General features: G+C 37.3%; 1 protein-coding gene across 1 annotated transcript in view; it reads right to left on the bottom strand.

The window, feature by feature from the left end:
* Positions 1-2,200: 2,200 nt before the first annotated feature.
* The window catches only part of LOC115619127 (unconventional prefoldin RPB5 interactor 1-like), a 51,685-nt gene continuing 37,279 nt past the window's right edge, over positions 2,201-16,606 (bottom strand). The window contains exons 5-11 of the mRNA XM_030511173.1: positions 11,403-11,491; positions 11,128-11,188; positions 8,736-8,916; positions 7,892-8,159; positions 7,189-7,331; positions 5,260-5,527; positions 2,201-2,999 (exon numbers count right to left, since the gene is read on the bottom strand). Of these exons, the coding sequence (XP_030367033.1) occupies positions 2,811-2,999; positions 5,260-5,527; positions 7,189-7,331; positions 7,892-8,159; positions 8,736-8,916; positions 11,128-11,188; positions 11,403-11,491 (1,199 nt within the window). The 3' untranslated portion in view covers positions 2,201-2,810. The remainder of the gene's footprint in view (positions 3,000-5,259; positions 5,528-7,188; positions 7,332-7,891; positions 8,160-8,735; positions 8,917-11,127; positions 11,189-11,402; positions 11,492-16,606) is intronic.

Here is a 16,606-nt window from a genome sequence, read left to right as displayed (position 1 = left end):
AACCCTCTGAGAAGTAAATATACTGCAGAAAGGGCACAGACACATTTAGGCTCCCTATCAGGGAAAACACTCGTGCTTAGTTTTAAGCATGTGGTTAAATCCATTCTTCTTTGCAAAATCTTTGAGACATAAGCACATGCCAAAGTGCATTCCTGAGTAAGGATGCTTCCCTGAACCGAGGCCATAATTCATTAAAACCCAAGGTGCGTTTATCCTGCTTTTTCCCATGAGCAGGGATTGGGGGGGGGGGGGGAAGAAAACAAGCAAAGAATTAATTTTGATTTGAAACTGATCTATGGTGACAAGGGGCATTTGGTTTTGTTGAAGTAACTAGAAGTGGGAAGTATTTCAGAAGATATCTAAAAAAATCTTTTTAAAGGGTTTTTTTCTCTCTCTCTTTCTCTCCTTTTCCCTCTAATTACCCATGTCTGGTAGTCTTGGATCTCAACCTCTTGTTATTTAAAATACATATTCATGGAACTATATTTTACAGTTGCACTGTTCTGGTTACAAAATAGCTTCTAATTTTCTAGGGTATAATTTTATTTTGTTTAGCCAAGAATTCATTAAAGAAACTATAAATAACCTCCTTTAAATATTTAGCCATGAATAGAGGATGGATTGGCATTGATGGCTTATTTTACTACTAATGCAATATGCTTAAAAAAAAATAAATCCACATTTGAGCATGAATCGAGTTAATCATTCACACTTTCAATGTGATCCTCAGGATCTGCTTACAAGGGAGGTTGCCCCCTCCCAGCTGAGCTCTGGCCACAAGAGGAGGACACAACTTCCCCTTCAGTTCTTCTTTCAGCAAATCATGGTTTGCTCCATCTCACGGGAAGACACAGCTCCATGGCCTTGGGGGCTGCTCCTCAGGCAGGGACCTGGCTACCGGTCCCTTCTCACCCTCCTGCTGCCCAGCACCTTCTGCCCATGGAGCTATGCCACCTTCCCAAACATGCAGCAGAAAGCATCGGTTAGAGTGCAGCCTTTTGTAAAGGTCACCTGAGGAAAAGAAGTCCCAATGCCTCCACCTCCCTTGTAAGCACAGAGAGAAAAAAGGGATGAAAACAGGGGAGTTGGTGATGCTGTGTTAATGTACAAAGCTGCACTATGAACTGTGAGGAGACATTCAAGGCCAGGCTGGATGTGTTTCTGGGCGACCTGATCTAGTTGAAGATGTCCCTGCTCATTGCAGGGGGGTTGGACTAGATGACCTTTGAAGGTCCCTTCCAACCCAAACTATTCTATGATCTGAGAGCAAAGGTGCAGTTATTTTAGGGGAAGGTGAGGAAACAGCATTAGCTGATGCCCTGCTCATAGACTGCCAAGGTTTGGAAAACCAGATGCTGGCGGCTCTCAGGCTGCCCCTTCACAAAGCCACAGAACTGCAGCCAAAAGCAAACCCTTCATTACACCTCCCAGGTCTTTTTGCCTCACTTCTTAGGCTGAGGTTTGATGATGTCAGCTGAAGAGTAACATCAGTTTAAAGTACTCCAGCTCCTCATGCCCTCTGCCAATGTTTTCCCTTGCCCTTGCTCAACACATTACCCCTCTGTGCTGATACAGACATGCTGAGAAAGAGATTAGAAAACTCACTAGCTTCAAAAAACCACACACAACTATTGAAAAAAAAAACCCCACCCAAACCCAGTAGTTTGTTTTTTAAACCCAACTCCTTCACCTATTATCATTCAAGGGGTGGCCCTGACTAAAGCTGTGTCAGCATGAGGGAGGGGATGGCAAGAAGACAGGGAAGGAGCTGCTGGGCAGGGACTCCTGAAGCCAGGATTGCTCTCAGTTGTGAGGATACACAAGGATACATGAAACTGTACCCAAGTGCTGTAGTGCTGATGCATTTTGAAATAAAGTTGAAGCATTAAGACATTTTTCCTTAGTGCTGACTCCCTCTGGGCATTCCTAAGACAATTACAATGTTTTCCAAGTATACAAAAGAACTAGGAGATTTGTAATCAGTCAGAATTTATGCTTCTCTCCTTAAGAGCATTCAATTTCTATGCACATTCTTTAGCAGCAGGTTAAAACACAATGGCAGAAGAGAATGAATGGACTGCTTTTATGTCCATGTGATAGTAAACACTTCAAGATAGAAATGCAAGTTCAAAATGAAAACCTCTCCGTGTTCTTTCCAAATTAGTAGTAAAGCAACAAAAACCACACAACTTTCACAGCATTTTTACTGAAAATTTAATTTTACAAAATACCCTTTTCCATCAAAGAAGCTTCCCTGCAATGTACATGAACCCAGTGTTTTATAGATCTGTACAGTGAGATATCAGAGAGGTTTGAAAGAAGGAAAAAAACTTTCAGCAGACACCTAGTTGCAAAACCTATGGCAATGTGAATACAAGTGTCTTAAAACACTAAAGAAAATAATGCAATATAACTGGTGAATCTATTTGAAATGTGAAAAGTTTCCTTAAAATGGTCCATATGGTATGAAGAACATCACAGCTGGCACTAAACTGCCTGTATTTATGTTTAAACACAAAAACAATGTATGTAAGGAACAGTTTTTTGAAAAAGAACCCAAGTGCTGCTCTCGTAAGGCAAACATACACAAAGGTGCTGACAGCACACAGGGAAACCCACCAATTGAGATGAAAACTCAAGTGTTCAAACACTGAACCTTTGTTTTTTTAAACTTGCCAACAAACATTTCAAGGATAACCGATGCCAAATTAACAAGAGGACACTCTTTTAGTGAGCAAGGTGTCACACATAGTGTTCTACATAGTCTCAACAAATATGCCCAGATCATATTTGGCTGGCTGGGCAGGACCTTAGCTGGGCTGCTGCATCCTGGCAGCTTTGAATTTTGAAATCCTCTTTGGAGTTTCTTCTGATGCTTTGGACAAGACTTCCTCTGATTTCCGCTCCAGAATGGTAGGCAGGATGGGGTGAGCAATGACTGGGTGGGGAATTAAGGAGGGAGACAAAGGTTCTTTTTCTATAACAGTTCCGGAAAATGCCTACAACAGAGGAGAATATTCAAAATGAGCTAATAAAATGAAAATGTGAAGCTATGCCCATAAAGGTCATTACCCTATATTAGACTGATTAGGATTGTTATTTCTCTTAATCAAAAGTAAAGAAATATTTTTAAATCAATGATTGTTCCTTGCATAAGTAACCAAATTGTAATTAACCTCAAAATATATCTTGTTCAAAGATGACCGAATGAAACAGCGTCTTAAAAGTACTACTTCATCTCATTCCTACCACATAAATGATCTAAAAATTTGCTTCCTCACTGACACATGCTCAAGAAATAAAACAGCTGATGTAATATACAGTTTCATTTTGGATAAGGAATGCAGACTTTGCAAAGTTGGAGCATGTCATCATTTCCATCATACATCATATTTTATGACTTAATATCTTCTAATTGCATCAAGCTGACACACTGCATACAAATTGGCAAGCACGTGTTTTGTTTGTTCTTTCCTCCTTACCAAATATGATCAAAAAATGGTGAAAGTAATTTATACTTAAGAGAAAGGCAAACCTGCTTCCAACTATTTCTCTCTATAAAAGGTCTAATAAAAACATTTAATGATTAAAAATTATAATTTATATGCAGTTGATTATAGGACTTAATCCTTTTTAACTTAGCTAAGAAATGATTCTTGGAAAATGTTGGGAAAAAAGCAGCTCAGAATGACTTTTCATAAACATATTTAAGAACAAATCACCCTGCTATGTATTGAAAACAGGCAATTCAGAATGCCTAAGGACAAGGGGAAGCAGTTTACATCCAAGGTTTGATGCTCAGACTGGGCACAAAGGAACGCACACCAGATTTATTAACTATGCTTACTTCTGCTTTTTCATAACTCAGTTACCAAGAAAAACAAAGCAAAACAAGCCAGCCATTCTTTTCTTGCAGGACCTGCAGAAAAGCAGTGGGGTTTTGTTTTCTGCTCCAGTAGCCAAAGTCTGCCTAAAGCTGTGCCTGTACACAACTGCCTTGTTCTAACACCACGCTGATTTTCAAAAACAGGTAAGCAGAATCGTGGTCAAATCAGAAGAAAGAAGAAAAAAGAAAAAGTTAGTGTTTTGCAAACGTATTTCAAACACCCAGAAAACCAACCCAAAAACACAGCAACAGCATTTAAGAAGGCATGTCTAACTGGAGTGGTTTGCTCTCTTTCCTTCAGTTACTTAAAAATACATTATACTGTAGAGAATAATCATGCCATATTCAGAAAATGGACTGAGTGTACTTAGATGTTTTATAAAACTATAGCAAATACATTCCAGAAAGTCTACAACATGAAGTGCTAACTCTACAGATGGATCTTTCACCATCAATCACATCCTGCCTGGATTCATCTGTAGCTGTTTGTATGAAAAGTGATAATAAACAATAGCTTTTATGAAGAATTCATTTACTGTAGAAAATAATTTTTCTAAAAATAGGGTTTTCATTGAACTTGCCCATTTCATTGGGAACTACTGAAAACTGTTTCATCTAGTTTGAAAAAAATAGTGTAAGTTCTTACACAATAAAAATTAAGAATACTTAAGAATGCTCTGAATTTCAGAGCAGCAGCTATATTTAATTCTTGTACTCACCCAGTCGCTAAAGCAACTGTACATTTTCCCTTATGTCGTACCGTCTCTTTCCTTTATGATGAAGCCCTGAACTTTCCAAACATGTGAAAATAGATTTGTTTGGGATCACTAATAGCTCTAGTCTGGAATTGGGTGAGTAGAGGTGTAGTGATTCCTTCCACAGGGCAATTCCTCTGCCTTTGGCAAGTCCAAATGATAACTCAGCTGATATTTGTGTCTATTAAAACTTAAAAACACCACCTGGAAACTAGCTGCCAGGTAGCTGTGCAACACAGGTTGCAGACAATCAACTCTTCCCTCTCATCAACTATGAAGCACAGATTTCTCTTTTTTTAAAAAAAAAATCCTGCTATATATACTGCAGGGACATTTTCAGGATGACCCAGTAGACATGTCGCTGGTTTCAGTCACACCAGCAAGTGACTACTTTGTCAAATCTTATGTCCCGGGTAAGCCCCTGACTCATCTCCTCCCCTCTGCCCCCAGGATGCCTATGACAGAACTTTTCACCCCATAATGTCCTCCTGAAGCAAACTAGGTAGGAGTTTTAGAAAATTATTTTAAAGAAATCAAACTGATGGTATAGGCAACTACAGTCACTAGATTTCTTGTTTTTATCCTTGCCAACAATCAATAATTAATTAAAAACTGTACCTCAGTTGTCCCTGAAGAGGGAAGAAGCTTTTTCGGTAGTTGCTGCTGCCCCTCCTCCTCCTCCTCCTCCTCCTCCTCCAGTATGCTTTCGCTGTTGTCACTCTGAGTGGCTTCATCACAGCTAATACTCCTCTGAACTCCTTGTCTATCATCAAACTCAGCAGCACTGTTATCACTGGTATTGCTACAAACACTGTTCTCTCTGCTTCGAGACTTCAAAATTGATTTACGAGGGACATATTCTCCATTCACAACATCAACAAAGACTCTATAAAGGAAAATGTTAGCTTTAATAAACCATTTCAGAATCAGATGACAAATTCACAGTGATCTTGCTTTGCCTTTTGTACAAATTATGATGTGCTTTTCCAACTTTTTTGCTGCGGAATTACAATACTGTACCTTCAGAGGCATTTTATTTACCAACGTACAAGAATCAATTCTGCAGAGCAAACACTGTTATGCCCTTTATTCAAGCATTAAGTTGGTACACTCTTCCAGCAGAAAACGTATAGCTTTTTGAAAAGTGTTAGGAAACAGAATAGTGTAAGTTACAAAAGTTAGAAAAAAGGTAAACTAGACAATTGTCAGAGTTGTTTCGGTGAAGAGAAACAGATCACAATGATGGAAGGTTTTCTAGAATTAAGTCTTTGACAAAGTGTAGAATATAAAAACAAATACTTGAAACATTCATTGCACATGGAAAGGATGAAGCTTGTTCCTGACAAGTGCCATAATCTCCTGCTTTCAGTCAAAAAAAAAAAAAAAAAAGAGGGGGAAAAATCAGCTTTTAAGATCAGATCATCATGAAGACACTTTTCAAGTATTATCAGACTGTAAACTGGTAAAGAGCCCTCTTCCTACAGTTTGTACTCCATCTCCATGACTTGACTTAAAGAAGTCAAGGGTGGGTGGAGGAGAAAGAGTTGCATTAGAAGACAGTGCCAACTTTATCAAACTCATGAAGGAGGAGAACAACGACTGGATGAGTTTTAAGGGTGTTACTTGTTTCTTAACAGCTTTATTCATCAGGCACTCCTGGGAACACCTGCATCTCTCTACAGAATATGGGGTTCCTTCGCAGAGCTCCAGGAGAGCACCATGGAAGAATCCTTTACCTCATCTTCAGTCCCAGAAGCTGTAATTGCAGGATGGGCTTTAACTTTTCCCACTTTGTGACACATTTTTTAAGATATTTAGATGCCTGAATACACCGACATAAAAATGCAGTGTGATTTTCACAAGCACTTAATCAACCAATCTAATAGGTGTCTGTGTTCATCTTTACAAACCTAAATACTTGGTTTAACTCTCCCGTCACCTTAGTTTTGTATTTATAGAGTCCTCTATGCCCAACAGCATTTTTCAAGCTCTCTGACTGTGGGTGTTCTACAGGTGAGCACTTATTTTTACAAAGAATAGAGAGAGTGACTAAAGTCAGGGAGAACAAATGCAAGACAAACTATGCCAACATAGTGCCAATATGTGCCAACATATTCTGAAGATACTGGAAGGAAGAGACAAAAACCAGCAATTAGTAACTGGTAAAGAAGAAGTATTACAAGGGATAGATCTGGTCAGTTATGCTTGAAAACAAACACAGAAGCAAAAGACATGGAATTAACCAGAACATATAACATCACTGCTGCATCCCTTTATCCAGATGATATGCACTGGCAAATTTACCTCAATTTCAGAAGGTCTGAAAAAGTAGATGAATGATGAATTGCTAGTCAGAAAAGGAAATTTTAAGCTTAGAAATGTTTTGTGGATATGAAAGCACAGCAACCATGCAGAAGCCACAAACTTTCATGTTTAAGTAGTAAACTCAGTTCCAGCTATTTCTTTCAGGAAATAGTAGGCTCTGTTTCATGCTATAGGTGAACAGAAATGAAAAGAGAAGGGCTGCTGAGGGGAAATCTCACACACCGGTAAATGTCTGCTGGGGTTTTGATGTTAGGCAACTCTGGAGTTGCATGGCCATTGCCACTGCTGTTCTTCCTTTTACGGTTGGCCTCTTCTTTCTTTTCACTGAATTTCAAAGTAGTATTTTTTCCTGTGTTTATTCTTACCTGAAAATTGAAAACAAATGATGGTCTTGACCATAAAATCAACAATCACCGTGCTGCAGATCAACTGACTTCTGACATTCTCTTATCCAAGCAGTTGGGAATTATGAAGCATAGACAAGTTAAATGTATGAATGGTAACATTCATAGTGTGAGCTGTTTATTCTTTACCACTTGCACTAGGCTGGGGCATTTCTTTGTGCTAATATGCACAGATTTTGCATATAAAATATGAAAATCTGCTTATTCAAACTCTGCTCAACAGCTGAGCTGTTCAACAGTTAATTTCAAGTCCAGTAAAAATTTTAAAAACTCCTAGACAGGATACTACCTTTTACAACAGCCAGAAGCCAGGACAGCAAGGTATACATTTGAAGATCATTTTTTTAATACCGTATTTGAAACTGCAGATTTAAACAGTGGGTTTCAAGGCCTTGAAAAAAATCCAATATGTCACCTATAGTTATCATTCTACATTATCTACATTATCTAAAATTTTCTATCTTAGATATGGTATATATGTTTTATGCAATCTCTTAAGATAAAAATAATAAAGTACAAACCCTTTTAGGTTCAACAGTGTGAGAGAAAAAAATAGTTGGAACAGAGTTATCTCCAACATCTATGTCATCTTCATCATCACTGTGATAATAAGTAGAGCCATTAACTTGGCCACCAAACAAGTCTGAATTTGTTACTTCTTTATGGAAGTTGCCCTGAGTAATACAGTCTTCTGCTCTATACATCCCATTCAGATCTGTCCTCTTATCTTCTTTCTCCTCTTCAGAGGAGCTTGTATCTTCTCCATTTGTCTCAGCTGTATTAGGCATCCTATGAAATGAAAAATATCCAAGTGAACTGAGGCAATTCATACTCGAGAGACACAGGCATATAAAATAATGAACAAGCCTGTATGTAACTTTCTTTAGCCAGTTACTGTATTTTTAGCCAGATGGTGAAACCTTTTTTATACTCTATAAGAATGATTATGTCCTTCCCATGTCAACTGGAAATACCAAAACTGTGACATTCTGGCTAATGATATATGTATTGCTTTAGGATCAGAACAGATCTCAGGATATCATTAAATACTAAATGTGTTAACTCCTACATTGTAAACAATGTTTTTTTCTAGCCTGTGGGAAATGGATTTTATTTCCCCCTTTTTTATCATCCTAAAGAAAAAATACTATACTGCTGGACTGCCATGGTTGCACAACAGAGGCAGGTTTTATCACCTTTGGCCTTGCAGTGCATGCTTTGTTCATGTTCCACCCTTCTTCCACCTATTATAATTTTAACTAGTCAGCTATTTGCACTCACTGCAAGATCCTTTGTGTACAAACAGAATCACATGCCTGTAGCTTTCTGAGCAACAAACATGACAGTGTTACTGCAGCACTGTACCTGTCGAGTTCACCAAGAAGCTCTTCTTGTCTCTCAAGCTCTTCTAAGTGGGCCCACAGTTCCTCCTCTGACTGAAAATGGCCCATGGATTTTGTATCACTTCCATTCGCTGGAAAATCCACCTCAAAAACATTTGATAATTTTGGCTTTGAGTGAGGTTTGTGAGCAGTTCGGTATTTTCCTGTGTAACAAAAAAATAAGACGCAATTACTAAAGCAATTGACCAAAAAAACCCCAAAACCTCCCCAAAAAACCCAACAAAAACTATTGGGGGAGTGGGAAAAACCCACAAGGGAATTAAAGGATATGGGCAGAACATTTTCCATTTCAAATTATTGTTTAACTGTTTAAGTGAAACTGATAATGAACCAGAGCACCAGCACAGGATAATACCCTAATAGTCTCTGGATGTTAGAGACATACCAAGGCAAAGCAGAGATGTTTATTGACAAAGCAGGAGACACTGATCCTATGACACTTTTATTACAATGTGGGTTTTTTTACCTCTTTGCCAAACAGTAGACTTTGATTTGCTCTGATAGACACCAGCCTGTGAATGTGACATTTGCTCACCGCTCCATTAACAGCACATTTTATTTACCAGGAAAACAAACCTAGTTTGTACTTTAGCTCATTTTGGGCTAAGTCACCTATATTTAGAGAGCAGAGCCTTTTTGGTTGCATTTTTTTAAATTTACAGTGAAGATCATTAAAAATGATCTCAGAGTCATCTGGAAAATCTGACCAAAATCCAGAACCACTTATTTTGGTGAAAAAGACCTGCTCTGAAAAGCATAAAAAACCCTTGCCTTTCAGAACTAATTAATATAAATCCCTTTAAAGCTTCAGAGGTGACCCAAGATACACACTTATGAGTAAATGGTAGTTGCCAACAAGTTCTTTCTGGCATTAAAAGCTTTGCTACCTAGTAAAGTGGTGCATCCACTGAGGATGGGGAATACTTTTTACCGTTTGAGTGCTGTCTAGCATACAGGGAACAAACCGCCTGCCAACAATACTAATGCTTTAGCCCTGTCTGTGTGAAGGGCAAGACTGCTCCTTCAATCCCCCTTCTCCCCGAGACCAGCTCCCAGGGCATCACCTGTATCTGCACAGTCCCAGGCAGCTTCCCAAGAGAAGTTCCTGCTCTCTGCCCATCAGCACCCCCACACAGCATCCGTACCTCTTTGTAGGAGGGAGGACCCTTCCCCTTCCATCCCTGACACAAATACACCCAACATTTTGTCTGTACAGCGGGACTCCAGTATCTCTATGGGGCTTTATGAAACTCTGCTTTGTGCATCTAATCAACAGTAATACAGCATCCTTGTTATTCAGCATCCTTCAAGTTTTAGAATCTCTTTCTCTTAACCAATTGTGTGGCCTTTTTTTTTTTTTTATTTTAAGGACTCATGGTTTTAAGATATCCTTATTCAAATACATCAGCTTATACTTTAATCCTGAGTTAAATACAAATTCAATAGCAACATTAAAAAGCAAACAGGTGACTGTAAGTAATGTTGGAATGTGTCCCCCCTACTCCTCCACTGGATAGTATTTTTCATCATCTCATTAAGAAAAGGCTGAAAAGTATTTTATTGAGATTTGAATATAAATTGAGGTAAGCCAAACAATCAGAGTAGCTTGTGAGGATTTCATTTGGTATAATTAAAAAATTAATAAATAAAATTTGGAAGGATTAGTTGACAATCTATTTCAATTTGATTTTCAGATTACGCCCTCCCAATTTCTTTCTGCTACACTTCAGTGTTAACCATTGACTTGACTACCAAGGTAAGTACGTGGCTTCCTGAACATCAGTGAGTGCTTCAACATGCCAGTGGTTTTCCCTCCTCATTCTAACAAAACTTCTGTCTGTTATGAAACCAGGTCAGATCTCAAAGACAACAGAGGATAACCACTTGCTGCTCCAATATCCACTGTGCTCACTCACTGCCTCTACAAAGCACCACCATTAACTTCATACATTAACAAAAAAAAGGGAAATATTAAAATCCAGAAAAATGGAGACTCAGCAATAAACTAATGAGATGCTCAGGATACTTGTCCCTGTCTTCCTCAGAGATACAGCCCATTTCCACGTGAACAAAACCAATTCCTATGCTGATGAAGCCCAGGCTGCCTCAAAATAATCACTAAGTTGTTGTTTTAGTTACTTCTCTCTCAATCTCAGTACAGATTGGTGCTGATAGAGAATGTACATAATTCCCACTTCAGACAAATAATTTTTAAATTGAATAAAGCAATTTTTTAAATGTAAAAGGTACAGTGAAATGATTTGGTCAATCCCACATAAGGAGTGTTAATCCTGGAAAAGGAATATTTCGCTTACTATTAATTCAAGACATATGTTTATTAATAAATCATTTACCTTTTGTTTCAATACTAACATCTTCAATTTCTTCTCTTATGTCAACAAAATCACCTGCAGCCTAATTAGAAAGATGGAAAGTTAGGATTATTAAATGCACTGGTTTACGCTTATTAACAGCCCAGATATTTTTAAAATAATGCATAGCAGCAAATGCAGTGATATGCAAGACAGGAATGACTACATTTATACCCTTTTATCAATCTGAATATCCATCATTTTCCAGATTTTTACAAATATTACAGAATTGGGATGAAACAAAACAATTCACTTACATCACTCATTTTCTGCAGATCTGTGAATTCAGCTCGTGATTCAAAATTCTTCATGACTTTTTGCAAATCATCCAACACTTTCCTTACATCTGAAAAAGAAAATTACAATTGCTCTGCAAAACATGACATGTACCCACAGCATTAACATTTTAACTGAAGTAATTTCACGCTGAAAATATAATGATTTATAATCCAGCTTTAAGGAAAAAAAAAAGCTAAGTTCTCCTCATTCTATTTTGGTTTTTCCTTTTAAATGTACTGCTTTAAAATATGTTCTCTCACAATTTATCTGTGATCTATGTATAGTGCATGTTACTTTGCAACTAATGAAATTTAGGACTACTACTGTTTTTCTCAACACAGGGCATGGAACTAGGTTCCAGATGTTGCATGGCATTATCAAATTCCTATACAGCAACTGCCTAGTTTGTTTGTGTTATCATACATAAAGCAATATTTCACAGCAGTTTGCATAAATAATTTTAGTCCAGCTGGACAACAAGTGAATGGATAGTGCATATAAAACAAATTAGTCTGTTTCTTTATTGGATATATTTCTGAGTTAGACTGAGATGTATTGAAAAATGCAGTTTGCTCCTAAGAGGTATTGTTTCCTATGTTCTGATGAATCAAAAGCAGAGGTTCACCATGAAAAATAGAGGTCTCTCTCACACACAAATTCTCTCTTCTAGGACACCATGTTGCATTTAGTTAAATCTCTAAAATTTCAGTATTAAGTTTAAAATAGCTCATTATCATTTTCCTGAATGTGAAATTAGACACAAGTGCAACAAGTTCAGGTTATTAATACAGAGTGGGAAAAGTATCTCAGACACCTTCCGACCATGCTGGTTTTGAACACACATTTCTTAGCAGTGGCAGTAAGTAAAGTAAGTTTTATTTCGCTCTATTAAACAGAATATTGCTTGGGTCACATGCCAATAAAAGGAGAAAAATAGAGCGACACAACAGCCCCCACCCCCAAGACCCTCTCCGATTTCCTACTGTTTTACAGCAGGCACTCAATCAGCAAGCAGATCAGAAGAGGTCTGAGGAGAGAAAGCATAAAGTCCCTTTTGTGCTGACAAAAATGCCAAGTCTGTCAAAGGTCTAAGCAGTTAAAATATTTTTAAAAGAACGAAAAGTAGGCAAGGGTGGCTGAAATTATGTATAACTGTGTGTTAATATGTTCCCAAATAGTGGCATATTTCCACTGAGCCATCTTTTAGAACATGCACTGCTATTTTAAATAAAAACAACCACTTATGCTCTAGCCATGAATGGGTTACAAAAAAAGACTGCATTAACAAAATGAAAATTACAGTGTAAACAGTTCATAAAATCTCACAGCCCTGATGTCGCTCTAGATCATTAAATTTCTGCAACAATTAGACCTTTTCTCACAGCAGCAAATTGGACTGGTTGCCATGGCAAATCTGAGCCCTTAAGTCATATATCTTTGATTGCACAAAGGTCAGACTCAGACAGCCTAATAACTCAAGGAGCTGTTTGACAGATTTCATCTGAGCATGGTCACGTAACAGCATAAAACTATGTCAGCAGTTGTTAAAAGCAGGGAGTCAGGGAAAAGGTTAAGGTTATGGAATGTTTTTGCTTCAGTAAACTCAGTCAGATAATGTGTCTAACCAGCTTTAGATCTAAAGAACATTATTTTAGGTAGGAGGTCAAATCAATAACTTTTTTCAAGAAAACTGGAAAATATTAAAAATGGTAGCTAGGTAAGCTAAGTACATTTTTAAAACTGTTGACATATAAATACTGTGAAACTAAAGTTATCAGTTGAAGCCTTGGCTTGTCAATGTACTCACAAGTGATTGTTCACTGATGTTTCCATCAGGAAGAGCTGTTACTTCTAAGGAAATTCATCACAAAGCAAGTATTACTTTAAACACAAAAGTGTTCAATTTTCAACCGGGTACATGAGTGTTCAAGTATGAAAAAGCCACTCCAAACAGCTATACTCCCTCACCCATTTCTGTAAGTTGAATACCCAAGACTGTGTCATGAGATGGGTTCTGCATATGTTATCCTCATAGGGCTCATTTCAGTAGTTCAACATGTTGCAAAACTTGAGTGGTTGTTCTCTAGAGCAGCTGGCAAAGCAGCTGAATTCAGAGAGCTGCTGGTCACCCCGAGAACAGGGACCAGCAGGAACAGAATGGGCTCTACACGACCACGTCCCATAAGAAACAGCAGGACCATCTGAAAAGCAAATGTTTTCTATTCCAATATGCATCAGCTCACAAGACCAGGTCCTAAATCACTACAGAAAAGCCTGCTACTTATTTCACGTGATATTTGCACAATCAAAATGTTAACTTTTGAAAACAATCCATAGATTTGGTAGGAAAATATCAATTCTCCTCACTCCTCCTTAGCTCACTAATAACAAACTTTGAGTGGCATGCCATTACAAACCAGCATTAAAAATACTTGGGAGAAAAATTTCAAATACCAGTAACCAAAATGAATCTGTTTCTCATGCCCTAGTATTTTTATTTTGCCATCAGATCTGACAGTAATACATCAGTAAAAAATATAGTATCATTTACACATTCCTAATCCTTTAATAAAGGGATTACTTTAGGGCTATTATATTTATACGTCCTTTCAATTTTTACTAAATCTGTCTGATCTCTACGATAGCACAAAAGACTCTACATCTCTATATTAACAATATTCCAAATGGTTTTAAATCTTAAAAACTATGCTGAGATTAAAAAAATACTGCCAAGTGCAAATGGACAGTGAGAAATAAAAGGATATTTTTTCAAGATTGGGAAAACAAAATCACCTTTTCTTATCCTTCAACTCTTTATAGCATTTCACAGAAATTTATGGAAAAAATACTGAAAATTGTATAGGAGGCAGTATAAACAAGAAGACTAGTTATGCATATATCAAAATGTACAATTAAGGGCTATTCTGTAGCTAACAAACAGCAGGAAGAAAAAGTAAGCTTAAAAACCAGTAGAGACAGGGATTACAATTTAAGAATACCACATGAATAGATTAAGGATTCAGCTTCACTTAAGCCCAAGAAAGACAGTTGTTAAAACTGGCAGGTCATGGTATGAAGAGACTCCTATGCTTGCAGATAACGACTGCACAGGTTGGTAATTACTTAAAACCAGAATGGAAAGATCGTTATAAAAGACAAATTAACCATTTGATTCATTAGGAAGAAGTTGCAGATCTTTTGTCTGTAAGTTTGAACACAAACAGTGAAACCACTCACAGAAGAAAAATGGGGTGAACCAGACACAGTGTTGTAGGAGTTAAGGAAACATACATTGCAACTTAGTTTGGGTAACAATCCCTTTTAGCAGTGCTTATACATGGGAAGGTACATATGCTATCTTCTATTGGAACAGGCCGAACAAAGCAGCATACAGTTACCTGTAATATTCCCAAAAAGTTAATCAAGGAGATAAGTAAACCATTCAGCTCATGTTGCAAGCCTAAAAGCTGAATTTTCAGGTCAATACGAAAGTGAGCAAGAACTGTCTTTTTGAGTAAAAGTCTTCTAAAGAAAAAAACCACAACATCCCGGTGGAGTGTCTGTGTGACAAAATTAAGACTGGTATTTGAAACATACTGTTAAAAATCCTTTGAAACTTCATTCCTGTTACTGTGTTCAAACATTTTTGTTACAATGGACAAGTGAAATACACTGATGCCATAATAACTGTACTTTCAGCACACAGCAGAAAGCAGACAGCTCTTCTGGCTGGGCAACTATGCTTTATTGCAATTTTGCAAACCTACTTTAAGAACTACCTAGCTCTCAGACATTAGTTCATTGGAGACATTGCTTTCTATATCCCCTTGTGCAAATTAAATAATGAATCCTTTCAATAGCAATTTATAAAATATTAAAAAACTTAAGTTTCACTTTTACCTTAAAGTTGTCATAAAAAACAAACTAATTTGCAAAAGAAGGTCATAACCACCTGAAAAGGAAACGCAGCTTTGCTAAGACTTAAGAATTGGGGAAAAGAGGGCACAATTAAAGCCTGATACTAATAATATTAATAGACTTACACTCTTTGTTCAACTCAAAACTAATACGAATGCAAATTTTCAGGAAGGAAGACTTACTACATAAATTAGTTTCGACAGAGAATCTCTAAGACCTTGCACCTACTGGTCCTATATACCCTGAAGGAACTAAAAGCCTTTGTGAAAAAGTAAGCTGATTTTCTATTTTAAAATTCTTTTTTGGAATCATTAAAGCAATACAAGAAGATGTCTCACACAATACTCTGAAGGAGGCAAAGAGATCCTCTCTACCATGGGATCAGCAAAGTCACACTCCAAGAAACTTTTTAAAGTATTAACTCACTTCATGGATCTAGCTAGATCCTTCCTCAGCATCACTTCTCTCTATTTATGATACTTACACGATCACCAGTACTGCAGCATGTAAAAAACCTCATACACCTTCAATTATTGATTTTTCACAACATACAAGTATGGTGGAGCATCCTGCTATTCCTATTTTACAGACAGGAATGTGGAATGAGGGAAAACTTAACTGCAAAATATTTTAATTGAATAACTATTTTCAAAAGTATTTTCTTGGTATTCTTACTCTTTAACTCTCCTTTTACCTGTGAACTTTAGTATTTGATTAAGTACCTCTCTGGTCTAGAGGCTGATGCTAAAACGTCTTAAGCACATCCATAGCTACTCCCCATACAGTTTTCTGGCTAGGGTATGCAGTTGTAAATGTTTCAGATTGCATTTATGATAAAGATAGGCCTTTCAGGTAAGGATGTGTGAAAATATATTAATAAACACAAAATGATTACAAAATGCACTAAGTAGAAAAAATGAATTTGTAGATGTAATGAGAAAGTAAAATCTCCTTAGTGATTCAGACTTCTACAAACAGGTTCAGATCCCTCCTCCCCCTCAGCACATGCAGGAGAGGGAATTACGCATGAAGCAGTCAATGCAAAACACAACTATCACCACGCATGTGAGATTACTCTCATCTTAATTTGAACAGATTGAGTATTGTATGCTTTGTTCCCCTGCTGATATTTTACAGTGCATCAACTACAATTACTTAAAAATATATTACTTGCAGTAAATAGTTAAGAAAGAAAATGATGCATTTTGGAAAAGGCTACTCCAGCAAATGCCCATTCTTTCCAAAAAGAAGCACAAAGACACAG

Source organism: Strigops habroptila, chromosome W, assembly GCF_004027225.2.
Source record: "Strigops habroptila isolate Jane chromosome W, bStrHab1.2.pri, whole genome shotgun sequence".
In the NCBI taxonomy this organism is placed as follows: domain Eukaryota; kingdom Metazoa; phylum Chordata; class Aves; order Psittaciformes; family Psittacidae; genus Strigops; species Strigops habroptila.
Note: the sequence above shows the minus strand (reverse complement) of the source record. Positions and strands in the feature narration are given on the sequence as shown.